Source organism: Falco biarmicus, chromosome W (assembly GCF_023638135.1).
Source record: "Falco biarmicus isolate bFalBia1 chromosome W, bFalBia1.pri, whole genome shotgun sequence".
Lineage (NCBI taxonomy): Eukaryota > Metazoa > Chordata > Aves > Falconiformes > Falconidae > Falco > Falco biarmicus.
In genome coordinates this window covers 8,013,348-8,036,313 of record NC_079310.1, presented here as the reverse complement: position 1 = coordinate 8,036,313, position 22,966 = coordinate 8,013,348, and the positions used below count along the sequence as shown (strand labels likewise).

The 22,966-nt window shown below is 43.6% G+C and overlaps 1 protein-coding gene across 5 annotated transcripts; it reads right to left on the bottom strand.

Moving 5' to 3' along the window:
* Positions 1–168: 168 nt before the first annotated feature.
* On the bottom strand, positions 169–22,191 carry FECH (ferrochelatase). 5 transcript variants are annotated; one of them, XM_056323486.1, is made up of 13 exons: positions 22,040–22,160; positions 21,299–21,406; positions 19,293–19,398; positions 17,904–18,023; positions 17,374–17,522; positions 10,522–10,656; positions 9,868–9,974; positions 8,876–9,007; positions 7,822–7,920; positions 6,923–7,030; positions 5,787–5,951; positions 5,332–5,391; positions 169–4,911 (listed from the first exon to the last, which is right to left on the bottom strand). In XM_056323486.1, the coding sequence occupies exons 4-13, from the start codon at positions 17,999–18,001 to the stop codon at positions 4,777–4,779; spliced, it is 1,188 nt and encodes a 395-aa protein (XP_056179461.1). In that variant the 5' UTR covers positions 18,002–18,023; positions 19,293–19,398; positions 21,299–21,406; positions 22,040–22,160; the 3' UTR covers positions 169–4,776. The 5 variants fall into 5 exon arrangements, with proteins under 5 accessions (XP_056179461.1, XP_056179462.1, XP_056179459.1 ...); XM_056323487.1 differs by having other exon boundaries at positions 21,299–21,370; positions 22,040–22,156; XM_056323484.1 differs by lacking the exon at positions 21,299–21,406 and having other exon boundaries at positions 22,040–22,191.
* Positions 22,192–22,966: the final 775 nt, after the last annotated feature.

The window sequence follows — 22,966 nt, the reverse complement described above, 5'->3', positions numbered from 1 at the left end:
CCTCGTGCACAATGGGAATCAGAGTTCACCATTCACTACCAATCCAAATCAAAATGCTGCCCAGCGTATGCCCAAATGCTTTTGCTTTCTGGTGCAGAGAAAAGGGAAGGAACACAGAGGACATCAAATACCATCATAAAGGGCTCTGACTAAAGACACACAGCTCAGTTATTTCTTCCAAAAAATTTAATTGAAATTCCATCTTTATGGCAAATGATACACAGTGAAGTTATACAAATTTTTTGTGTTACATTACATGGAAGTCCTTGTTCAATCTGAAAGAGGTATGTTGGACTAAAAGCAAGTATTTGTACACATCTGGCATTAAAAAATAAAAGTAACTTCTCTCTTTCTTGCGTCTTGTCATATTGATTTCCAACACTCTGGGTGTGGTAGAAAGGGAAAATAAAGTGAGCTTTCAGATATCCCTAGGAAAATCCCAGCCCCACTGGACTCAACTGTACCATCCTCTTCTCCAGGGATAACAGGAGGTTAGCTCACAGACACTATCCACACACCTTCTAATACTAGAGAACCACTTTTGGAAACTATCACATTTTCTAAAACGCAGCCAGGAATGAGGAAGATTTTATAAACTCCAAAAGAGAAAAACTTCAACTAAACAAAAAAACGGAAAAAAGCAAAATTGTGGAGAGTTAAATCAGAACAGCCTCATCATGAGCAAATCCTTCAAAACATTCTATTTGCAAACACCTTTACTTCCCCCTTTTTTCCTTAGGGCACCAAGGGCTCTGCTTCTGAACTCCTCTATTTTTCAATCAATATCCTCAGGCCAGGGCTCCACAGCACTGGGAGCACTGGTGTGAAGAGTTCACTCCCCAGCTCTCATTCCTATTTTCAGACAGTCTTGGTTGAGCAGCTGTTTGTCCACCTGCACTGCAAACAGCATGCAGTACTAGCAGGAGTAAGACCAAGCAGCTGGGCAAGGGGACAGCGACATCGCACTGTCTCCGCAATCCCCCATTGCTCAAGTCCAGCCTAAGGATCCTGCTCGTACCAACAAAACCTTGGGACACAATGCTGCCTCAACACATCACTTAAGCTCACTTCCAACTGGCTGCTTTTTGTCAGGGCATATGTAAATGGTAAACATTTGCAAACGAAATAAAGTACTGCAAAAAAGTGTAATTGATGATGAAAAAAATCAAACTAGATTATTGCCAGAGGACTACAGTCTCCCAGATGCTGACACTTCCACATGCTCAAATCAATTCAACCAGAGCAGAAAGTGCTCAGGATCTGACAAGACTGGCTCCCAAGTTAGTAGCACCAAATGTTTAACATCTGCCAGAGGAGCAAACTGCATGCTTAACTGTAGGATCAAGACTGCAATCTCCCAAATGCAGCTGCTACAGGTCACCGGCAGAGTGCTGAAGAAGGCACATAAATGGATGGGATTCATCTCTCCTCATACTAGACACGCAACGTAGCTAACTACCACCAAATTAGTGCACCATGCTCCCTTCACGGGCAGAGGCAGCAACAGAGTGAAACTCATCCAACCCATTGCAGGCATCTGCTTTGAGAGATGAGTAATTTCTCAAAAATGCATACTAAAACAATCTTTTGACCAGAAATAGTACCTAGGAGACCAGTTCAGATGTCGGCATGTAGATTGGAAGCATCTGAAGTAAAGTCAAATGAATTCCACTATTAGTTAGCATAGTCAGTAATGCTCCTAAACAGAAAGACCAGGATTAGAAGATTTCAATGGCAGCAGAATTCCCACTGTTATCAGTCTCACTGTTATCTTGATTTCTATTAAAAATATTAAGCAGAGCTGCTAGTGAACTTGCTCAGGTAGTTTTTCAACAGGCTTCTGGTGCTGCACTAAGACAAAATAATGTGTGTTATATAGCATGAAGTGGTATTACATGATCTGTTCAGCAAAATGAAGAACCCCACCAACTCTAAGAGATGAGATCCATCTGCTAAAAACTAAAAAATTAAATCATTTCTACATTATGGTCTAAGAGCAGCAATAGGCTTAGTAATTACCTCACTTGTGGTTAGCATACTAAAAAGTGAATTTTAAATACCTTTGATTACTGAGGACAAACGTAATGCCTTGTAATTAGTGCCGGCTAATATTTTCAGTCCTCTTTCCAGTATGGAAATAAAAAGCCAATCTATATTTGGCCTATCTTCTTTTAAACAACCCTATCTTTGAAAGATTAGAGGTTCAAACTGTTCAAGCCTCATAATTACATAAGCAAAATATAGTATCGCAATGTTCATACAAAGTTAACCTTCACTTTCCAGCTTCAGCCACACTTCCAAATGTGCTGGTCACAACCTGGATTTGAAGGTCAGTATACCCTTCAGCTGGTAGGAAAGAGGTGTAGGTAGGAAGATTTTACAAAACAGATTTTTTTCACTGCCAAGCAGAGAAATGGGAACCGAGAAAGTTCTTTGTCCAGCAAGAGACACAAGGCCAGTGTTCCCTTCCCAGACATAAAGCAGACATTTTTATTCTTTTGAAATTGACTCAAAGGCTTTCCATGAAAACTTCACCCTTCCACACGCTAACCCTACCTACACCTGAGCAAGAGCAAGCATTCCTTTTTCCCGCCAAGGCAGCGAGCAGAGGCCAAAAATTAAGGGAGAAAGGGAGAACAGAAGTCCCACCTTCTAGCTCCCTGCCACTGAAACAGGCACAGGTATGAAAGGTCAAGACTTCTTTCTGCTAAAGCAACAAGGGAAAGCAGTGACATAGGAGGTTCTGGCACTGAAGGAATTTAAGTCTGTCTCACCATAGTCACAGTGGGAAGCTGCAGTATGGCAGTGGAGACACGGCAAGCAACTCTCATGACACATTAGGCCACAGGTCCTGGTGAGGCTGTGCAGTAGAGGACTTGGATCACTCCATGACAGTACTTGGCCCACTGGCTGCTCAACACAACATCCATCCATCTCTTTAGTATCCCATGTTTAATTCTTTGAACCAGACAAACCTGTCATACCAACAGAGGCCTATCTTCTTTTAAACAACCCTATCTTTGAAAGATTAGAGGTTCAAACTGTTCAAGCCTCATAATTACATAAGCAAATAAAACAGTCTGAGCAGCATGGCTGGCATCTGCTTCTCAAATATCACGATTAGCTGAATCAACAATTTACAGAAAACAACCTGCATTGCCAAAGTACTGGCGTTTCAGTGCTAATTACATAAAGTAAACATTTATACCTATGAAGTCGACAGCTGGACTAATACACGTATGGCTCAGTCCCACAGAACACCATCACAGCTTTGCTCCTCCTTTGTCCCACCCAGGAGGAGAGGTCCCTGTGCAAGAGGACCACTGACTGAGGTGCTGCAGTACTTCTGCCCTGAACTACTTCAGGTGCCAAGCTCAGGCATGCTGTGCAGTGACCAGCCTTTCAGAAAAGCCCCCTCCTATTCCAAGACTAATCTGGACACCAGTCCTGGTGCTGACAGTGAGGGAATACTGCCCTAAAAAAATGTTTTTCACTCCACAAAACTACCACTACTTTAGGCGTGGATTCAGCAGTCCCGACACACCCAAACACCTGCCAAAACAAGCAAGAAGTTTAGCTTGCTTATGAGTGCATACTCCCGGCACACATCAGTGCCAAAAATCTAACAGACAAAATTTGGCTTTTGACAAAGGTATGCATAAGCACCCAGCCATCAGCCTGTGTGGCTGCCTGCTCTTGGGCATCTGCAATGTAAATTGCTCCTGACTTATGATCTCAGTTTTAAACAACATCAATTAAGCTAGGTCAATTGTACCTATGGAACTCCACAAGTATCCCACAAAAACCACAGCACCGTGGCACAGTAGAAAGCACAGAGATTTATAAACCTTCTGGAGAGCAAGCCTGATTTCCTAAATTTACTTAACCAAACAGAGAAAGCCCTTTTTAATAATAATTTTAAAAAGCCACTTGGCTTAAAGGATAAACCAACATGTTTCCAAACATGCTGCTGATAGCGGCTAGATTTGAAACAGATAATTTGTTTCAACTAAGCATGTTCTTCAGCATCACACATCAGGTTTATTCCTTTCACGTTATGGTCTTCAAATCCAGAGGCTTTCCTGCAGATAATGAGTGTTTTTTCTAGAAAATGTAAACAAATTTGTGCATTCCACTATCCCAGCTAAACTTTCACCAGAAGTTTCTGGCAGGAGAAAAAAAAACACAAACCAAACCAAAGCCTTATCTTCATGTTCTAAAAAAATATACACATTATTTAAAAAGCATTAGAAGTCACTTGATCTTCCAACCCATCTGAAAAATCACTCTCACAAGAGACAATTGGTGATGATGCCGGTTAAACTGTACCTTAAGCATAAACAAAACAAACAATTGTATGCTTGAGCTGGAAAGCTGAAATTAATGCACTCATAACAAAATTGCATACAAATAAATCCCTGCATAGGAAACAGAAGCTAATTAGTAGAATATTTTTTTTTTAAGTTTTTCAGTGCATACTTACGGGCTCATGCCAAGCCCAATGAGAATCAGATGAAACAAAATCTTTTCACATCTCGCAGGATAAATGCCCTTATTTCCCTACTTTTTACAAACTCTTTTCAAAGAAAACATAAGAAAAAAACAAAAAACAAAAAAGTCAAGTTTTCCTTACTGTTACATGAGGTTAACATCACTGAGACTACCAGCCTGGTGAGCATGTAACAGAGGAGAGTTTAGTCAAGCGGTTTCTTTCCTTTGCACAGCTTCACCAGGGCAATTTTCCTGTATAATCCGGGTGCTTTCCTAGGCTGCCCATCACAGTGGCTGATTAGTGAAGAAGGCTTTTGTCTCCCTGCAGATGGGATTTACACAGAGTGGACAGCAGAGGGTTAACTGCCTTGAGCAGATTTCATTCGACTGGATATGTGAACAGACCAAGTCTGCCAGAGCCTGAAAGACAGTTAATTAAAAATCAGAAGTCAGCAAACCTATGTGCATAAAATATAAAAGTGCTTTAACACGTGCCACACTGACTAGTGAGACTGCCAAACTGTGTATCCACCAGACTACACATTTTAAGCACTACCTGCCTTAAAACATCTTAAGAGAAATACTTCATTGAAAGATTACTACAAATGAATACAAAACAGTTTTTTCTTTTTTGTCAAACCAAATTTCTGAACTTCTTTAAAACAAAACACACACAAAAAAAAGCACTACAGTCATAAAAGAAAACACTTTGTGGTACACAGATTAAGTACAGGGGTTTCCATTTTCATTCTTGAACTCAGAATACTTTAAAATTACAAGAAGATATCCATAATCTAGTATGAAACACACAACTGCAGACTTTTACAACAAAAAAGATACCTTGGAGAATAGTGGATTTCCATTAAGAGACTCTGCTCTTCTGATATTTTCAACTCCGCACTGAATCAAAAATAAGGAGAAAAAAAGTTAAGTCTGCTAGATCTCTCATTTTTTTCCACTTCATTCAGAATTTGCCTCAAAATGACAGAATTAAATGCAGTACCATGTTTTTCAATACAGCAAAAATAAATATGATGCAAAATTTCACTTTGCTGCCAAAAATTGGTGATTCTTTTTTAGTAAGGATAGCAGTGGCTTAAAGAGTTACATCTAGAAAGACAAATTCCCACCTGTTTTGTGTTGCTAAAAATTGAGTTAAACCAGTTCAGATTAATTTCAATTTACATAAAACCAGAATTTGCCCCCAGTCATATTGCAAGAAGCAGCTACAAAGCAAATTTCAAAACAGGAGAGCACCACTATCCAAACAGTTATAAAAACCATAAAACATTCACCTCATTCGCTAAAACTTGGGCATACTCAATATCCAGTTCATAAAGTGTTTCAATGTGGTCACTCGTAAATGCTATTGGAACCAACAACATGTTCTTCTTTCCTCTTTGGCACAGTCCTTTAATGGTCTCATCTGTCTGTGGACCAAGCCAAGGCATTGGTCCAACCTGTAAGAAAAGAGGGAGGGAAATAAAGATGAAACCACCTGATTAAATCATTCTTACAAGAACACCCATGATTTCCTAAGCAGGACAACACAGGCCAGATTATGTATACGATGGAGCCACTTATTTGTATTTCCCTGCTTTTGATAGCACCTCTCACTTTCTCCATTAATTTTTTTATGAAGACACAGTGTCCCACCATTTAAATCCCAAAGAAACAGAACCTGGGCTGGCCTAAATGAGACTCACATTAAAATAAATGAAAATTTAAATAAAGGTGTACTTTTTTCAGTTCAATAAAACCTTGACCACTACTGCACAGGGTTTACCTGCCTTTTAAAGAAGTTACCATTCTGTAGCAAACTGTCCTTACCCCTTTATGATCCATGAAGCATTTTAAGAACAAGACAACAATGGCATGATAGGTGTAATGCCTTGAGACATAAGGTTACTTGTACTGCATAATTCTGGTAAAACGCATGTTCCTTGCTATTTGCAGTAGTAATAATAAGTACAAAATAATGCAAGCAGTCTTTGCCCAGAATAATGAAGCCTATTTGGATTAGGCTCATATTACTATTAAGAATGTCTATATCACAGTGACTACTTCGGAAAAATTGCTCTGAGATCCTCAAAAAACAGCACCTTAAAAACCCTGCGTGCTCGATTCTTTCTTCTGACAAAGAAAGACAAATGCTAAACTAGATGTTATAAGATCATAAGTTTTCTAATGGACACATCCAAAATTTACGTTAAAATGATGTGATATACCAAAAAGGTGAGGAACTCTGCATAGAATATCTGGAAAGACTGAGCCTGAGTAAAAGATGGGGATTCTGTTCTAGCAGAAATACTTGGGGAAAATGGGAAAAAGGCACTGAAGTTATGACCTCCTTAAGCTGGAAGATCATAAACTCCATCAGCTGAAAAGCTTTACACCGGCAGGTGGCTTTACAGCTTCCCTGAGCACATACCTTGGACTGCCACACAAGCCTGTAAGGGTTGGAGTAGTTCAGCTTCTCCATGACTCTCTGGACAGTAGCTCCCACTTCCTGAGGATATGGATCACCACGGTTCACTACCTTCAACACAAAAACACCAGACCTTTTTCTTCCAGTGAACATGTTTGGGCAAACACCACCTAAAGACCGGGAAAGGCGAGCACACTGCATGTGATGTGGCTGCACCCAGGGAAGGCCATATCAAGTGCCTGGCTCATCTCAAACAGGGAAGAAAAACTGTGTTCTTGGCCAGCAAAACCTATGATGAAGCTACTTTACCAGTACATCTGCTCCTCCTCCTCTGCACACTAAAGGATAAATTCTTCTATCATCGTATATAGACAGGGTTACATTTTGGTAACAGTACTGCATTTTTTAAAAATTATCCAAGAGCCATTTCACTGCAGTTGCTGGTTGCTGACAGAGGACCAAGTAATTTATTGCAACTTTGCAAAGACTTTTACTTTCATTCCTTCAGGGAAAGTATTACTACTGCTTTCTAGAGGTGAGAAAATAATCAAATTTTCCCCTCTGTTACCACGTGGGTTTGAGCTGGTAAGGTGATGAGGCTATGAACGCAGCCATACCAAGTCTGACCTAACCCAGTGCCCCATCTTCAATGGCAGCCAACAGTGTAGATCTGGGTAAGCGTGCAGGAGAGTAATCACAGCTCACATGCCTCACCTTCAGCTCCACATCAGGCTTCCAGCTGCAATTCACTAACTCACCTTCATACTTCTCTTTTATATTTGCCTGGCACTTCCACAGCTGCGGCCCTACCCCACAGGTGTGTGAGCTGCATACCCTTTCCATTCAGCACAGCCAGCATGACTCTGGTCTAACAATGACAGAAATGACCTGACATAACTCACAGACATGGGCAGCGAGTGAGCAGAGAAGAGGATGACAACATCTTTCCTTTTTTCGGGTGGAAACAGGTTCAGTTCCTTCTGTATGTGATCGGTGAAGCACTGTTCAGGAAAACAAAAAGCAAAAACCCAAATGAGAAACCCTGAGAGATGTGCTCTCCGATAACCCAAGACAGGCAGCTTCAAATGTTCCAGATTGCCTTAAGAACTTCAAAATTCCCTTTGGTATGCTGGTAACAAACTGAAAGAACAGAACCAATTCAACCCAGCTCTCCTCTACCACCTGTGACGAGTGGGTCCCCAGCCTCAGAGGGCACACGTGTGCAGCTGCTAGAGCAGGGGCAGAGAGAAATGGTAAATGGACAGAGCACAATCATCTTCTCTTAGCAGCCCCATTACACTTAGACTAAATCAGCGTACATAGACATGGCATCAGAGAAGAGTGTGCTGTGCAAAAGGTCTCCCCTAACTGACTGCTGAAGCAAGTTCGAGATAACTGTATTCAGTTTTATTCAGAGACCTTTGCCTTGAGCTCAGCTGATGGGAGAGAACATGGGAGGGATGGACACCTCTGCCCATCAACACCTGAAATGTTCTTCATGCTACACACAAACAAGCAGGGAAACACCTCTGACCCTTCACTCCCACTGCCAGCATTTGAACTGAGAGCCCTAACCCTGCACACACACAGCTAGGCTGAGGGAGGAGACAGAGAGCAGCACCTGCTGTCGCTGCTGGCATATGGTGCTGCAGGAGCAGGAAACAACTCTCTCTGCATGGTCTTCCCTCTCAGATATTTTACAGTGTAAAACACACGAGAAAAGTTAAAAAAATTTAATTCCCATTTCAACTTGGAAAGGGCTGGCTCAGCCCCTGGTTATAATTACAGCCTCTTCAGAATTCGGGAAATGCACACTGGTGAGCTTATTTGTAAAAAGAAAAAAAAAAAGTTTGTATGTATTCTGTCTAATGAAATCTGTTTTGCAGGTTCCCTGAAGATACGAAAGATTCCTCAATTCTGCTGAACCATTCTAGTGAAGGCAAGGAGAATACATACTGAGGGCATGGGGGCATGGAGAGTGCATAACAGCAATGTTACGTCCCAGGACAGCATCCCACTTGGGCAGCTTGTCAGGGGAACGTCACACAGTGCGGGCAGTTCCACCTTGCCTTCCTTCAGTTTTATCATCTGTTCAGCACACCACAAAAATTGCAAAACACAGGCTAGAGAGGAAGCTCCCCAGCAAAGACAAAAACATCATTTTCTCTGAAAAGGAAGGAGCAAGATGGTTTCCCTTAATTGCATCTGCCACAGCCAGCACTGTGCCTAGAATTCCCTCTTTGCTGCCAGATGAGAATCTGACAAACCAACGCGATCTGTATGTGCATCAACCATAGACCTGCTCTGAGCAGGAATTTGGACTAATGACCTCTAGAGGCTCCCTCCAGACAACACCATTACAATAATATGACTGCTTTTAAAACAAGACATGGATGATGGTCACTTACACACATTATCATGCCAAAACATCTGGCATGAAATAACCATCCTTCTCCTGTAATTTTATGCACACTAGGCAAGACACATTTCATTACCATAATTAAAGTGTACCCTCAAATTGAAGGTTTTTTTAAAATTCCTGTTATTCTTCAAGTTATTTTTTTATAAAAAAACCACATGAACAGACCTGAAATCAGCAAATAGCTTCATCTTCTTTTAGTACATTCTACAGCTAAAAATTTTATAAGCTTTGTCAGAAGCTAAGACTTGATCCAAGGGAAGTGTTTCCTCCAAATGTTTCTGTTGCTTAACATTACACTGTGGCTTTACCAGTAACAAATATTTCTAAAAAGGAAACTCAATAAACATCTGTACTTAGTACTTTATTGTTTTAAAGTCAGCTGGAAAGGCAAACTTACCAAGCTTCTCTTACATCATCCAATCTAAGAAAACCCCAGGGAATGCCAATTTGATAACATATCAGATCTGCTCAGTTCACACCTCTCATTCTGACTGCTAAATTCAAAGGCTCTCAAACAAATCCATACCTGAATAAGAAGGGGATGTGTGGGCCATCGGTCAATTATACTCCACTTCATCTTTGGCTTCTCCCCTCTTTTATTATAGTAGCGATAAATGGCATTTAAACTGCTTCCTGAAATACAGAGAATTAAGAACGTAAGTTCAGCCAAGGCAATAGCAACCTGTCAGATTAAAAAAGGTTTGTAGCAAGGTATTATAGTATTTTAAAATGCCACATATTTACAATGCAACCGTAAATCAGAACTGAGAGCCTCAAATATGAACAATTATATCAAAGTTCATACAATGTACTGATTACATCAAAGTTCATACAAGGTACAAGCCAAAAACAATTTACTAGATCATTCTTTAATTGAGGAACAATTATTGTTCTAGTTTCCATGAAAAAAGCAGTCAGTTGTGTTCCTGAGCCTTCAGTTTGCAGTATCTCACAATAACAACAGTAACATAAAGCTACCCTTAGTTACAAATTTTCTACCCAGAATCTGGAATTACAGTACATACAGAAGACCTCAAGTTGGCAATGAAGCCAACAGGAAGGGGCACTTTGAGGAAGACAGGACAGCTTGCATTGACACTCTACATGCTCCCTCAAGGCTCACAGACAGGTGCCCATGTTCGCCTCTGTCCGTGCTCTCTGCTCCTCCACTGATGCTCACCTGTGGTAGAACAACTGTACTGTGGGTACTGCGTGAAAGCGATAGCCCTTTCAATGCCATCCTTCTCCATCTCTTCAATCGCTTCTTCTGTCAGAGGATGGACGTAGCGGAAGCCAATGTAGTATTTGTGAGGTGCTGCCAGCCAAGCACAGGAAAAGAAATTGCAGGAAAAATACAAGAACTCTCAATACCATGTCATTGATAAGTACAGAACCAGACAGGCTGAAACTGTTGAAATAAACATGTTGATAATTTTCTGGCTACTTTCCTAAACCACTGTCATGTAAACACATCTATCTTTGACCAAGTATTTTTCTGGTAACTCACTTGGCTGTTATTACAATTTAAAAGTGATTTATACCATTGTTTGCTTCTGCAGAAAGCATCACTCTTCTGCTTTTACTTAGTTTAGCAGAGACATGGTTTCCAGACTCTATGGAGCTCTGACATTTTACTGGGCAAGTTCTGATTTAAAGGGTGTATTGATAAAAAAGTATCACTACAAGATGCTAAATGAACACTACTACGCCCTAACACAGACCACAGTTACAGATGTGCTATGGGCTTCCTAACAGCACAGCTCAACTCACTTACTGAAATCAGAAGTCGGATGTTTTAAATACACCAATGTAATTAAAATGCCATAACCTTAGGAAAGACAAAGCTTTCTTCATTCTGCCATACAAAAGGAAACACGCTGCTTAAGCAGTTTGCACATTCCAGGAAATTTTATTTACCTAAACTTTCAAACATAATTGGGCTGCAATTTTGTGTGCCAGCACTGCAATGCTCTGCAGGAATCAGTTTGAAACAGGACAAGGCCCTGCACCTTACAGACATTAGCTGCCTATAAGGCATTTCAAGAAAACTAGGTAATTTTAACCCTTTCATGCTCCAGGCGCTAACAGAGAAGTCACCAAAACAGGACACCTTCAGCGCATGAGGGATTCACATGCCTTTGCTGGATCAGGCCTATGGTCCCAACGCTGCAGGGGGGGGTCAGGCAGAATTCCCAGGTACCGGCCACTTACTCTACATGCCCTCCACCTCCTATTTCAACTTCAACAAAGACCTGGCTCCCTTGTGTTTCCCTCACTTACTCTATCTTTTCTTTCATCACATCACGCAGATATAATTCCATTTCACTTCTTCCCACTTCCTTGTCTTCAGTTAGCCACATCAAAAAGCAAAGCTAAAACCAAGACAAGTTGGAACCATTTTTCAATGCAACTGCTCAGGTCACTGTGCTCATGAGAGAAGATGCCTTCCCCCACCCCGGTAAATCCGCTCCATTTGCATATAAACCCCCAAGGACTGGGACTATTGTTTGGGGTAGGAGATCTGTGCTACTGGGTAAGCGACACATGTTCTTTCATTCTTGTTTCTGAGTACTTTTCATAGAAACCTTCATGTCTTTAAACACTTAATTTTGGAGGCAATATTATTCTCTCCGAGGACAATGCTTTAGGTTTTTTCCATTTTCCATCTCTAATCTTTTGGGTGTCAGCCAAGGTTTTGGGAGTATGGTTTGGTTAGGGGGAAGGAGAAAGGGGAGGTTTGCTGTGTTGGTTTTTTGTTGTTTTTTTTTTTTTTAAGTAGAGAACAGAGGTTCTTAGGAGAACAAAAGCAAAGTTTCTTTTTCAGGGTTTCTGGGTCACTAGCTCTGAAATAACATTTAACTGGTTTCTGAAGGAAGCAGATGTCCTGTGCTTGGTCTCCACTCCATACATTTATGCAGGATGCAGAAAACAGTTTTAGTCAGCCTCAGTTCTCTGCAGGACATAAGAGAGCTCCCAGCTGGGAGCAGCAGCAAATAATAACCCAACTTCAGGAGCCCCAGGAGCCAGTAACCTCATTAACATTTTTAAATGGTATTAAAAACAAAAGTCTGACTAACCAGAGTGAAGACAGTTTAACCTGGAAAGGGCATACTGGGAGAAAAACATGGCCAACATGGAAACTTCTTGCAATACTCTCACAGCATTATGTTTTGTTCTGGATCACAGGCAGCAAAGGGGAGGTTTTCATGTCTGTATACATACTCATTTGTTGTTACTGTTAAGAGTCAAAACTACTGGAAACAGAGTGATGTTTTGTCCTGGTTTCAGCTGGGATAGAGTTAATTTTCTTCCTAGTAGCTGGTGCAGTGCTGTGTTTTGGATTTAGGATGAGAATAATGTTGATAACACACTGATGTTTTAGTTGTTGCTGAGCAGCGCTTACACTAAGTCAAGGACTTTGCAGCTTCTCATGCTGCCCAGTCAGCAAGGAAGCTGCAGAGCACAAGAAGGTGGCAGGGGACACAGCCAGGACAGCTGACCCGAAGTGGCCAAAGGGATATCATCCGAGACCATATGATGTCATGCTGAACAATAAAACTGGGGGGAGCCGGCTGGGAGGCAGCAGCCTGCTGCTGGGAGACTGGCTGGGCATCAATCAGTGGGTGGTGAGCAACTGCACTGTGTACCACTTGTCTTGTATGCTACCGTTGTTGTTATTTTTTTCCCTTCTTTTTCTGTCCTATTAATCTGTCTTTATCTCAACCCATGAGTTTTACCTTTTTCCAACACTCACCCCCATCCCACTGCAGGGTAGCAAGAAAACAGCTGTGTGGTGTTTAGCTGCCTGCCAGGCTAAACGACAACACATCTCCCTCCACGAAGAGCTGCCAATTTAAAGAAACAACGTGGCTGCCTCATCCTGTAAGCTTTGATTCTGCTGACAAGGGAATCTCAGCTAAAATACAGCTTGTAAGGAATACTAAGAGCCGTTATAATTAAAAACAATAAAAAAAGCAAGATGTGGCTTCTTAAAATATAATTACCATTGCAAGACATTAGCCTATTTGATGCCAGCACTAAAAAAAAAAAATCCCAACAATAGAAATGGATTTTCTTATCATCATGTTCATGTGATTTATTCTTACAGACTAGTGAGCCTACTCAGCCCCACTCATTCAGGAAGGAAAAAACTCTTGTTCATTTTCAGACAGCTGCTTGTAACAACAAAGTTTCATTTTAAAATTATATTGTTCCCAGATGACATGGGTGAGGCTGTTTATTTACTAGTTTATATTAGTCCCATTGCCAAAGTGTAACATGCCAAATGTATACAAGTCAGTAAATCAGCACACCGATTCATTTAAGCAGGCACAAATTTCACAGGTGGCTGATAATGCGGTCTAATGAGCTCTTCACCAACTGCAAATACACAGCAACTATAAACTCTACGACCCAAAAGTCCCAATCAAGGTAAAAAAGTGTGCAAAGTATTTCTTCTTTGCCGTGTGTTTCAAGTCTTATCAGCACAACCTGCAAGTTACTCATTAACAGGGCTCACCACTCCCAAAGCACTACCTGTGAGCACACGATGTTCCGAAATGCGTAGCTCAGTCTGGAAACACATCCAACTGTTTCAAGCTATTCTGAGGCGACACAGTACTCAGTAGCACGTGCTGCAAGGCTACTTGAAACACTCGAGGAAATGGTTTAGCACACAATTCAATTGCTAGCAATGGTTAGCACATTCAATTTTTAAAACTGCAGCTACCATTAGGTGAAAAAGGTGGTCTCTAAATGACTTATCAGGTGTAAGAACTGCACAGAAGGGGACATGACTTCACAAAAAGTGGTCACCAAAGAAAAGTAAGCAGGAGTGGTACACTGAGAAAAGCAGATAAACTTTCTAAGCTTTATCTTCAAAACCCGTTGCAAGCCCAGCCCTTCAGGAGCTACTGCTGCTAAAAACACTACTGCCTTGGATGCCTCGGCAGTGTGCAGTTTTGGCTTCAGGCTTTGACTATACTTGCAGGGACCACAGCTGGAATTAAGCTAGAGAGTAGCACCTGTGGAAAAAAGGATCGAACGTCACCCAAATGCACGTATCAGTGCAACACTACACGCTGAACAAATAAAATAAATTTGGTTCTAGCCTTCCAAGAGCATTACTTTTCACCTTCCAGACCCTTTTACCAGTCTCCCACCTCTAGCGCTTTTCTACCCGAGCCTGAAGCAGATGCCATAAAGAACTACAAAATAGCTAGGAATCAAATAACACGTATTGTCAAACATGGAGGGGGATTCCCTGACAAACCAGCATCACATCAGCAAAGGTCACAGAAACTGAAGGGAGAAGGCAGCTTGCCGCACCACACATTATGAAGCTGCTGAGCCCAAGAAAATGAGGAACTCTCCTCTTTGGCTTCTCTTACTCCAGCAGTTTTTCCTAATAAAAATGTTTAGTGTTCCTATTTGAGTGGCAGGATGAGAAGTATTATCTGTACCTAACACATCAGTGAGGAATTCAGCAGGCAGCTTAGCAATCTCATTAATTCCTTCTACTCACAAATGTAGTCTGCATTATGCTTTTTGTTCTTGAAGCAGCAGAGAAACACCTTATGGGAACAATGGTTACCCCTAGATAGGTCATTTTAGACAGACCAACCATCACTTCACTGTTTCTCCTAGCTTTTTTCAAAGTAGTGGTGACTGTCTTTTTCTGTCTGCCCCATGAAAGGCAAGACACAGAAGATGGCCATCACCCTTGAGCTGCTATGTGAATATGGAAGTTTAATTTCTGGTACTGCCACTCACACTTATTACTGTCATGGTTTTACTGCCACATAGGAAGAAACTTTAGCATAAAAGGTACTGTAAGCAAATGATCTATCACCTTCAGCAAACCGCCAAAAAGAAACTGACTTCTGGTTTGCCATAGCTGCTAACTGAGCAGCAATACAAGCTGAAGTCAAATTCAACTGCCAATAAATTTGGAAGCAGTTTAGCTGAACTTGTGCAAATTCCACAATGAATGCACTTAACCCGCGTGAACAATGACTCATCTATCAATTTGGTTGGAGGTTTTAGGAGAGAGATCAAAAGTGGCTGAATCACAGCAAATTAACACTATGCAAATGACTGCAGTTGTCTGTGTTTGCACACCTAGCCCATAGCAATTGCACAGTAAAATACGTTAGCTGAAGCCCTCAGTAAAAGGACACTCACAGCAGTGTCTGCACCCATTTCCCATCACACTAGTGCTACCAGGTAGCTTGGCACAGGGTAATCCATACAAGCCACAGCTCCTCGCTGTGAGAGCGCAAGGTTCAGAAAAATTCTTTGATCTGGAGAGAGGGGAGGGAGGTTGTATTCACCTTTCAAGTTTTCTTATCATCAAGGAAGAGCTGGCAAAGTCAGCATCTACTTCCACCCAAGCCCAACTGTTAGGCCTTATCTGCTGCTCATGTCCTTGGGTGAGGCTCGCTGCTATCACCCAGCCAAGCCCTGTTCATCTACAAAGCCTGGTCTTTCCTTCCAACTGACCTCCTCTTCACTCCTGAAATCAGGCCAAGTTGGCGTGTGTTCTTTTATCTTTTATTAATAGTTACAGATTCAGACACCAAGTTTCAAAAGCTCTGGACACATCCAAGCAATAATTGCAGAAGGATGTTTCAGAGGAACAAAAGACACCTGGGGCTTTGGGGAAGAGTCAGACTCCTGATACTCTCCCATGCAGTTACCTATTCTTTAGGCTCAGGCTGGCATAACAAAGGCAAACAAACACAAAAGGCTTTATAGCATTAAGTTCTGGCCTTGGAGCTCTTCTACATCAGACAGTCCCTGCACAGTGTCCCAGCCAAGCTGGCACTGAACAGGGAAGGGCACCTGCACAAAGCAGCAGGAGCAGGGAATGCTGTGCTGTCCTCTGAGCCCTAATTGCTGGCTGCTGCAAGTGTGCGGCAGCCATGAGAAGGTGGCCGTGCATTTTATAGCAGGAGATCCCACCCCCCTGTGAAACTCAATAGCACCAGTGTGCAGTACACGAACGACCAGGGAACCCTCGATCGAAAGACTTGTTTTATTCTGTGTACACCCACATGCACAGCCTAATAGGATTCATCATTCTCCCACTCTACCTCTTCATAAAAGAGAATTACAGGAGATTATACTGCCAACGGTCACAGATCTCCACCTCATATATGCTAGTGAGAATGCCACCCCAAACACCCTTCTCCCATGCCTGCCCTATTTGTCCACATGAAATACATTCCCCTTTCTTATCATCTAAGGCTCAACCACTAGTCTTCAGCGTAGACTTCTCCAAGCTCAAGCAGGGCTTACAGGGCAAGGTATGACACCTTGCAGGCGTACACACTGACAGAGGCTCCTGTCACCTCTGACAATAAGGTACTTTGCCTATCATAGTAATCTAGATTTCTTCCCACAATCAAAGGGGAGAGACAGAAAGAAGTGTATCTTTAGAGGGTGATCTTGCCCTTTGATAATGACCTCAGGATTAACTGAATCACTTTTTCTCCAAGCCCTACTCTCTCGATGAAAGAGGGAGCAGAGACTACTAGCTTAGGCCAGATGCCCAAAAAAGATTCCTGATGGCCAAAGTTACACAAGATGAAATATGCCAAAAGCACCCAAGGGTGGACTTACCCAGGGGGCAGCTTTTCAGCTAGTTGCCTTGGGCACAGGCAGAGATGGCCAGCTGGCCACAGCACACACTGGATTGACTAAGAAGGTGGGTAAATGTGTAGTTGTCTTTTGCTGCTACACTGTGTTACTGCAGGTTGAACAAGTACTGACAGTATCCTCCAAAATCAAAGCCAGTCTGCAACGTAGACCACAGCACAAAAATGTATATGCATGTGTGGGAACCTGGCGCTTTTGCACTTGCTCAGTTTTTAACAAACAAGAACTTCTGCAACACCTTTGTTGTGATTTCCTGGCAGGACTGAGAATTCCGTTCACACAATAAAAATAGAGAAACAAAAGCTGCTTCACAAGCACATGCTTTCAACACATGAAGCAAAATAAACTTTTAACAAGCACAGTAAAGAAGTACCGGTGTGAGGAGACATGCTGTCCAGCAGTTTCACCATGCCTTCTCCCTGGACTGTCGTCCACTTCTTGATTGGTGATCCACCTCCAATCCTGCTGTACTGCTCCTGGATTTTTGGTGTGCGGCGTTTGGCAATGAATGGTGCTAATTTACTGAAGTGTTCAAAAGATACACATATTAATATCATAATCCACAGTACCACCTCTTTCCCCAGACCTCTGCTGCAATGGGTTTTCTGTGGCAATCCCCCCAAATTATAGCAAACCACTGTTGCATGGTTTATATAATGCCACATTCCATCACCCTTCCCAAACTTAACTAGGTGACAGGAAACCACAATTTTCAATTAGAAGAGAATGATCTTGGCATGCCTATTTCCAGATAATTGTAACACCGTTTCTTGCACTGACTGGTCCTAAGATTAAACAGCCTTAAGAAATGCTGAAACACACAGGAGTTAAATGTCCAAGCCTACAGCTAAGACAGCAACACCCGACACAAACTGTAACAGAGGAGATCACAGTATTTCTCACTTTTGAACTGGAAGTGTCATCAGATCCCTGTCCAGGAAGAGACGAAGTAAGAAATCATGCACATCATCCAGCTGTTCTGGACCTCCCATGTTTAACATCAAGATTCCTGTTTTAGGTTTCCTACGGAAGCAAGAGATATTTCAAATCCTAGTGACCTACTGCTTTTTTTTTTTTTGTATTATTATTATTACAAAACAATCAGCTTATGCTTCTGCATTTGTCTTTTACAAAAGCAGCATCCTATTTAGAAGCTCATTCTGCTTATGTAAAAGTACGAACTACAAGCATGAACAGCCAGAGAACAAGTAATTACAAGTAACTACTTTACTTTTTTGAAGAAGTAATCACTTTGCAACACAGAATTTAACTGGAAATATACTGAGAAAATTATCTCGCAGCTGAAGGCTGAAAAGGGAGGTTATAAAACAGCATCTAAGGAACTATCTCAGCTGAATGCCTGATGGAGATTCCAACCACACCAAGCAGCAGCTTCCACAGAAAATAGATAAGCAACCCACACAGGTCTTTGTCTTCATTACTCTGGAGACACATCTCATCTCCCAAAGCAGCGAAAGGGGCTAAGAGCCATTTTCTACACATAAAATAAGTGCAGGATTGGTTTTGTTTGGGTGGGTGGTTTTCTTTTTTTTTTTTTTTCCCCTCACAATGGGTTTCTATCCAGGTGCAGATCCAGCTCACTGTCCTAAGGATAAGGTCCCTCCCAGAACAGCACAGCAGAGCAGACTGCGGTATCAGCTTTTACAGAAACAGCTGCTGATCACAACTCTCCCTCAAGAGGTGGATTTCCCCATCAAATCATTTCCCCTCCCCAAGGAATCCCAGTGACCAGGATCTCTTGCCTCCTGAGCAGAAAGAGCTGAGGTTGCAAAGGAAGCTTTGCCCTACTCTTGTCCAGGCCAAAGTCTTAAAAAGAGGCACTGAGAGGAGCCTAGGCCTGCCCTGATGGGTCGGGCCTGACCTCAGTTTCCACTCCCTTTCTCCTGGAGTGTCTATCAGGAGGTTGCTGAAAGCAACCCAGGAAGCAGGAACCAGAACCTCAAATAATAATAATACCCTACTGTTTGTTCTTCTGTTGCTTCTGCACTGACTGAGGCCTTACCATGGGCCACTGCCTCACAGCATTCTGCAGGGAACAGGGCAGGCCATCCTTGCCCCACAGAATTGTGAAAACAAGAGGCTCTGTGAATGCAGCCAGGCAGATAAAAGCAACTGCACACACACACCCCCCAACCTAGATCAAGCCCCGTGGCTGCCACATTTCGCTACATAACCAGCTTTGTTATGCACGTAAAATGGCATACCATATCAGAGAGAGACAGACGGCAACAAGAGCAGGTTGCCCCCACCCAGACCTTACTGCAAACTTACCGTGCTTCTAGCTGAATTTGAGGTTTTGTGCTTTCTGTCACTACAGCTGCAGTTGCCTGACCACGCCATCGCACTGGGACCCTCAATTGACTGCTGCTTTTTACAACTGGAAGAAAGATAACAGCACATTGATAACTTTGCACTGGGCTGAGGAGCCTCTGCCAGATAGGTACTAATCTCTCAACAGCTACATAAACACACTTGGCAGTATTGCACTGCTCGGCATTTTCAGCCTTAAGTTCCAGGCCCTGGAATCGAAGACAGTCACAAAATTGCAAGCTTCTGCCTTTCTTTAAACACTCCATAAACTGACAACTTTTGAGATACCAGGCAGTAACCTAAAACCAAACAAAAGCTTCACTAATCTTTAAGCTCCAATCATAAGCCCCAAATAACTGGTGACAACACAAAAGAAACTATACAGGGCTGACATGCTAAGGAGTATGCCAAGCTACACTACTCTTCATCATAGACATACCTGGGCTAACTCTAAACAAGCAAAGTATTTTACACCACCTCCACAATGTAGGCTAGACATTTGCTAGTTTAGGGTCCCCAGGAAACTTTACCAACATAGATGAGCACCTGTGAGCCATGAGCAGACAGCCCCTTAGTTTGAGCCTGTGTCAGGTACACCGAGCAGCAATTTCAGAATCCATTCACCCAGGGACATGGGCAGCCTTCTTTCTCACTACCCAGCCAGGTGACTTCTATTATTCCTGGATTTCAGCATCAACCAAAAATCAGGATACTTTAGAAGTAAAGTCTTCCCACACTGATTTCCCTCTCCAGCTTTCTGCTAGCTTCCCTTCAGGTACTGGAAGGTGCTGTAAGGCCTCCCCAGAGCCATCTCTACTCCAGGCTGAACAACCCCAACTCTCCCAGCCTGTCTTTACAGGAGAGGTGCTCCAGCCTCTTACCATCTCCATGGCCTCCTCGGGACCTGCTCCAACAGGTCCATGTCCTTCTTGTGCTGGGGGCCCCAGAGCTGGATGCAGCTAGATGATCGTTAACCCAAACTTTTCCAATCCAAACCATTCTATGATTCTATGCTGGTTACAGCCTGTTTTTTCAAAAGCACGCTTTGTTTTCCTCAGGAGTTCATAGTCATTACGTGATAATTTTTAGTGTAACAGTAGCGTGAATTGCCCAAGATGAAAGAAATTGTTAAATTCTGCATCCCCAGCTCTCCAGCAATCGTTTCAGGCAACAATTCCCTTGTCAGACTGCAGGAGTTCAGCAGCAATTGAGCCCCAATAGCACAGACCTCCTCAGCAGCCAATCCACCTGCTGAGAAGAGCATCTTACAGTTCACAGTTCCCTAACAACATCCTGAACAGATGCTGAACACCCTCAAAACCTGCTGAAATCAATGGCAGTGAAAAGCATCTTGCAAATCCAGCTTCTTACTTGGGATTAACAGTGTGTAGCTTTGGATGCCTGTGTCTGCAGTGATATGAAAGGCTGCAAACTAAAGAACTTCAAGCATCGCTGATGCCTGAAAGACTCTTCTCAAATATTTGTATTCTTCCTCCAGTTCTTAGGTGATTACCTTTTGAAGCACTGACACTATATGTAAATTATATAGACCAATAAAAAGAGACATTTCAATGGCCATATTGATCCTTCTGCACCATAAATAAATACTGAAGAGCATTTGTTTTACTTAAGGCGAGGTTTAGGCACATTTCTATCTGCACATCATAAAGCACACGACGCAGAACACCAGCACGTGCAACGATGAGGACCCCAGCTCCATGGAATGTTGGTAGAAATAGGGGGTTTTATAAGTTTTAGAAATGGTTTTATCGTATCAGCCTCTGGAGCCAAAGGCCCCATAATCCCGGTCCCCAGCACCGGCATGTGAAGTTACTCCGAGAGGTAAAGCCTGATAAAGCCTTCTGTCCCAGACAGGGAACAGCACACAGCCTGCGGCTGCACGGGCTGCAACGCTGGTTTGCAGCATCAGGGTGACATGTATTATTGAGTGATTCACCCCTCCTCACCTGCACCTGGCCTGGTTCTGAAAGCACAACCTGTGAATTGTTAAACCGGGATGGTTTTTATACAGACGCTTTCTAGAAAGGGAAGTGCCTCGTTTAAAATTAAAATACCTGAAAGGGAAGAAAAAAACCCCAAAAAATCCCCCCCCCAAGTCATCCTCAAATAACAAACAACAACCCGAACACACCCACCCCCCACCAAAAAAAAAAAAAAAAAAAAGAAAACCAAACACCCTTGGGAGAAAAAAAACACACCGAAAATCCGCACCCGGCAGCCACAACTGACAGGTTTCCCTGAGCCGAGAAACCCCCAGCCCGCAGCCCTCAGCTCCCGCAGCCACCGCCAGCCCGCCCCGCAGCCCTGCTGCCCCGCTGCCGGAGCCCGGGCTCGAGCTGGCTCCCACCGCCAGCCCGCCCCGCAGCCCTGCTGCCCCGCTGCCGGAGCCCGGGCTCGAGCTGGCTCCCCTCCGCGCGCCGCCGCGACCCCGGCCCCGGGGCGGCCCCACCGCGCCCAGCCTCCAGTACCCGCCGTCCCCGCCGCCCGCGGGCTGCGGCCCCAGGAGATCGGAGACCCCGTCTCTATCGGCAGCGTTATGCAAAGGCACCTCACGGGCGTTGTGTAACGCGATCCCGCCGGTCCCACCGCGCTCACAGCCCCCGCGGAGAGGCCGGCAGCCCCCAGCCCACCCCCCCCCACCTCAGCCCCCTGTTCCCGCCACTTGCAGACAGCGCCCACAGACTCACAGTGACGCGTCGCCCGTCCGGCCACAGCAGCGATACCAGCGGCGGCCATCTTGGCGCCGGCCGCCTGCATTCCCTCAGACGGCTCCGCCACCGCCTCTCGGCCTCCACCGCCAGCCCCCCCAGTACCACCCCCCCTTGCCGTACGGGGCAGCGGGGGCGGTACCGGGGGGGCCGGTGGGAGTGCCGGAGGCTGCCGTGCCGCGGCTGGCCCTGCGGGACCGTTACCACAGGGCGGAGGGCTGAGGAGTGATGATCAAAACAACCAAAAGATCCCAATATCTTAATTTTTCGAAGGTAAACTAATAATGGCAACCCCTGCGTTAACGCCGGGGTTAAATTTTGTTCAAGAAATAGAAAAAAAAAAAAGGCTCTTGGGCAGCTCTTAGGTTTGCACAGTTAAGCCCTAAGGAAGCTGCAGATCCTTTAAAAAAATATTTATTTTTTTTTTTAATCTGAGGGGACTTTCTCAGTAGAGAAGCTCACCCACCACCTCAGATCTTGGTTAGCTTTTGTGGTTAATGCAGGGTTCTCACCTACAGCAATGCTCCCCTCCTTCCCCACTTCATGAAGAGCCTGGTGCCGTCCCAGCCTGCCTCTTCCAGAGGACATCAACTGATGGCCTTTTCCACCATCTCACCCCTTATTTTGCCTGATAATTCTTTACTTCTCCAAGGCCTGTTCCCATGCTCTGTCACCCAGGTTAGTCCCCCCTCTGTGGTAGGCAGTCCTGAAGCTTTAAGGATGAAGGCTACCTCATCTGGAAAGGGATGGACATGGCCCTTGTCAGCAGCGCCGGAGATGGATGTAGAGTTTGAACACAGCAACCCCACTTGGTAAGTCTTCATTGGCACCCAGATGCTGTGCACAGGGTATGACAACTGCCCAAAGTTTGGCTGTGTTTTACCTGAGGTTTTACTGGAAGACACG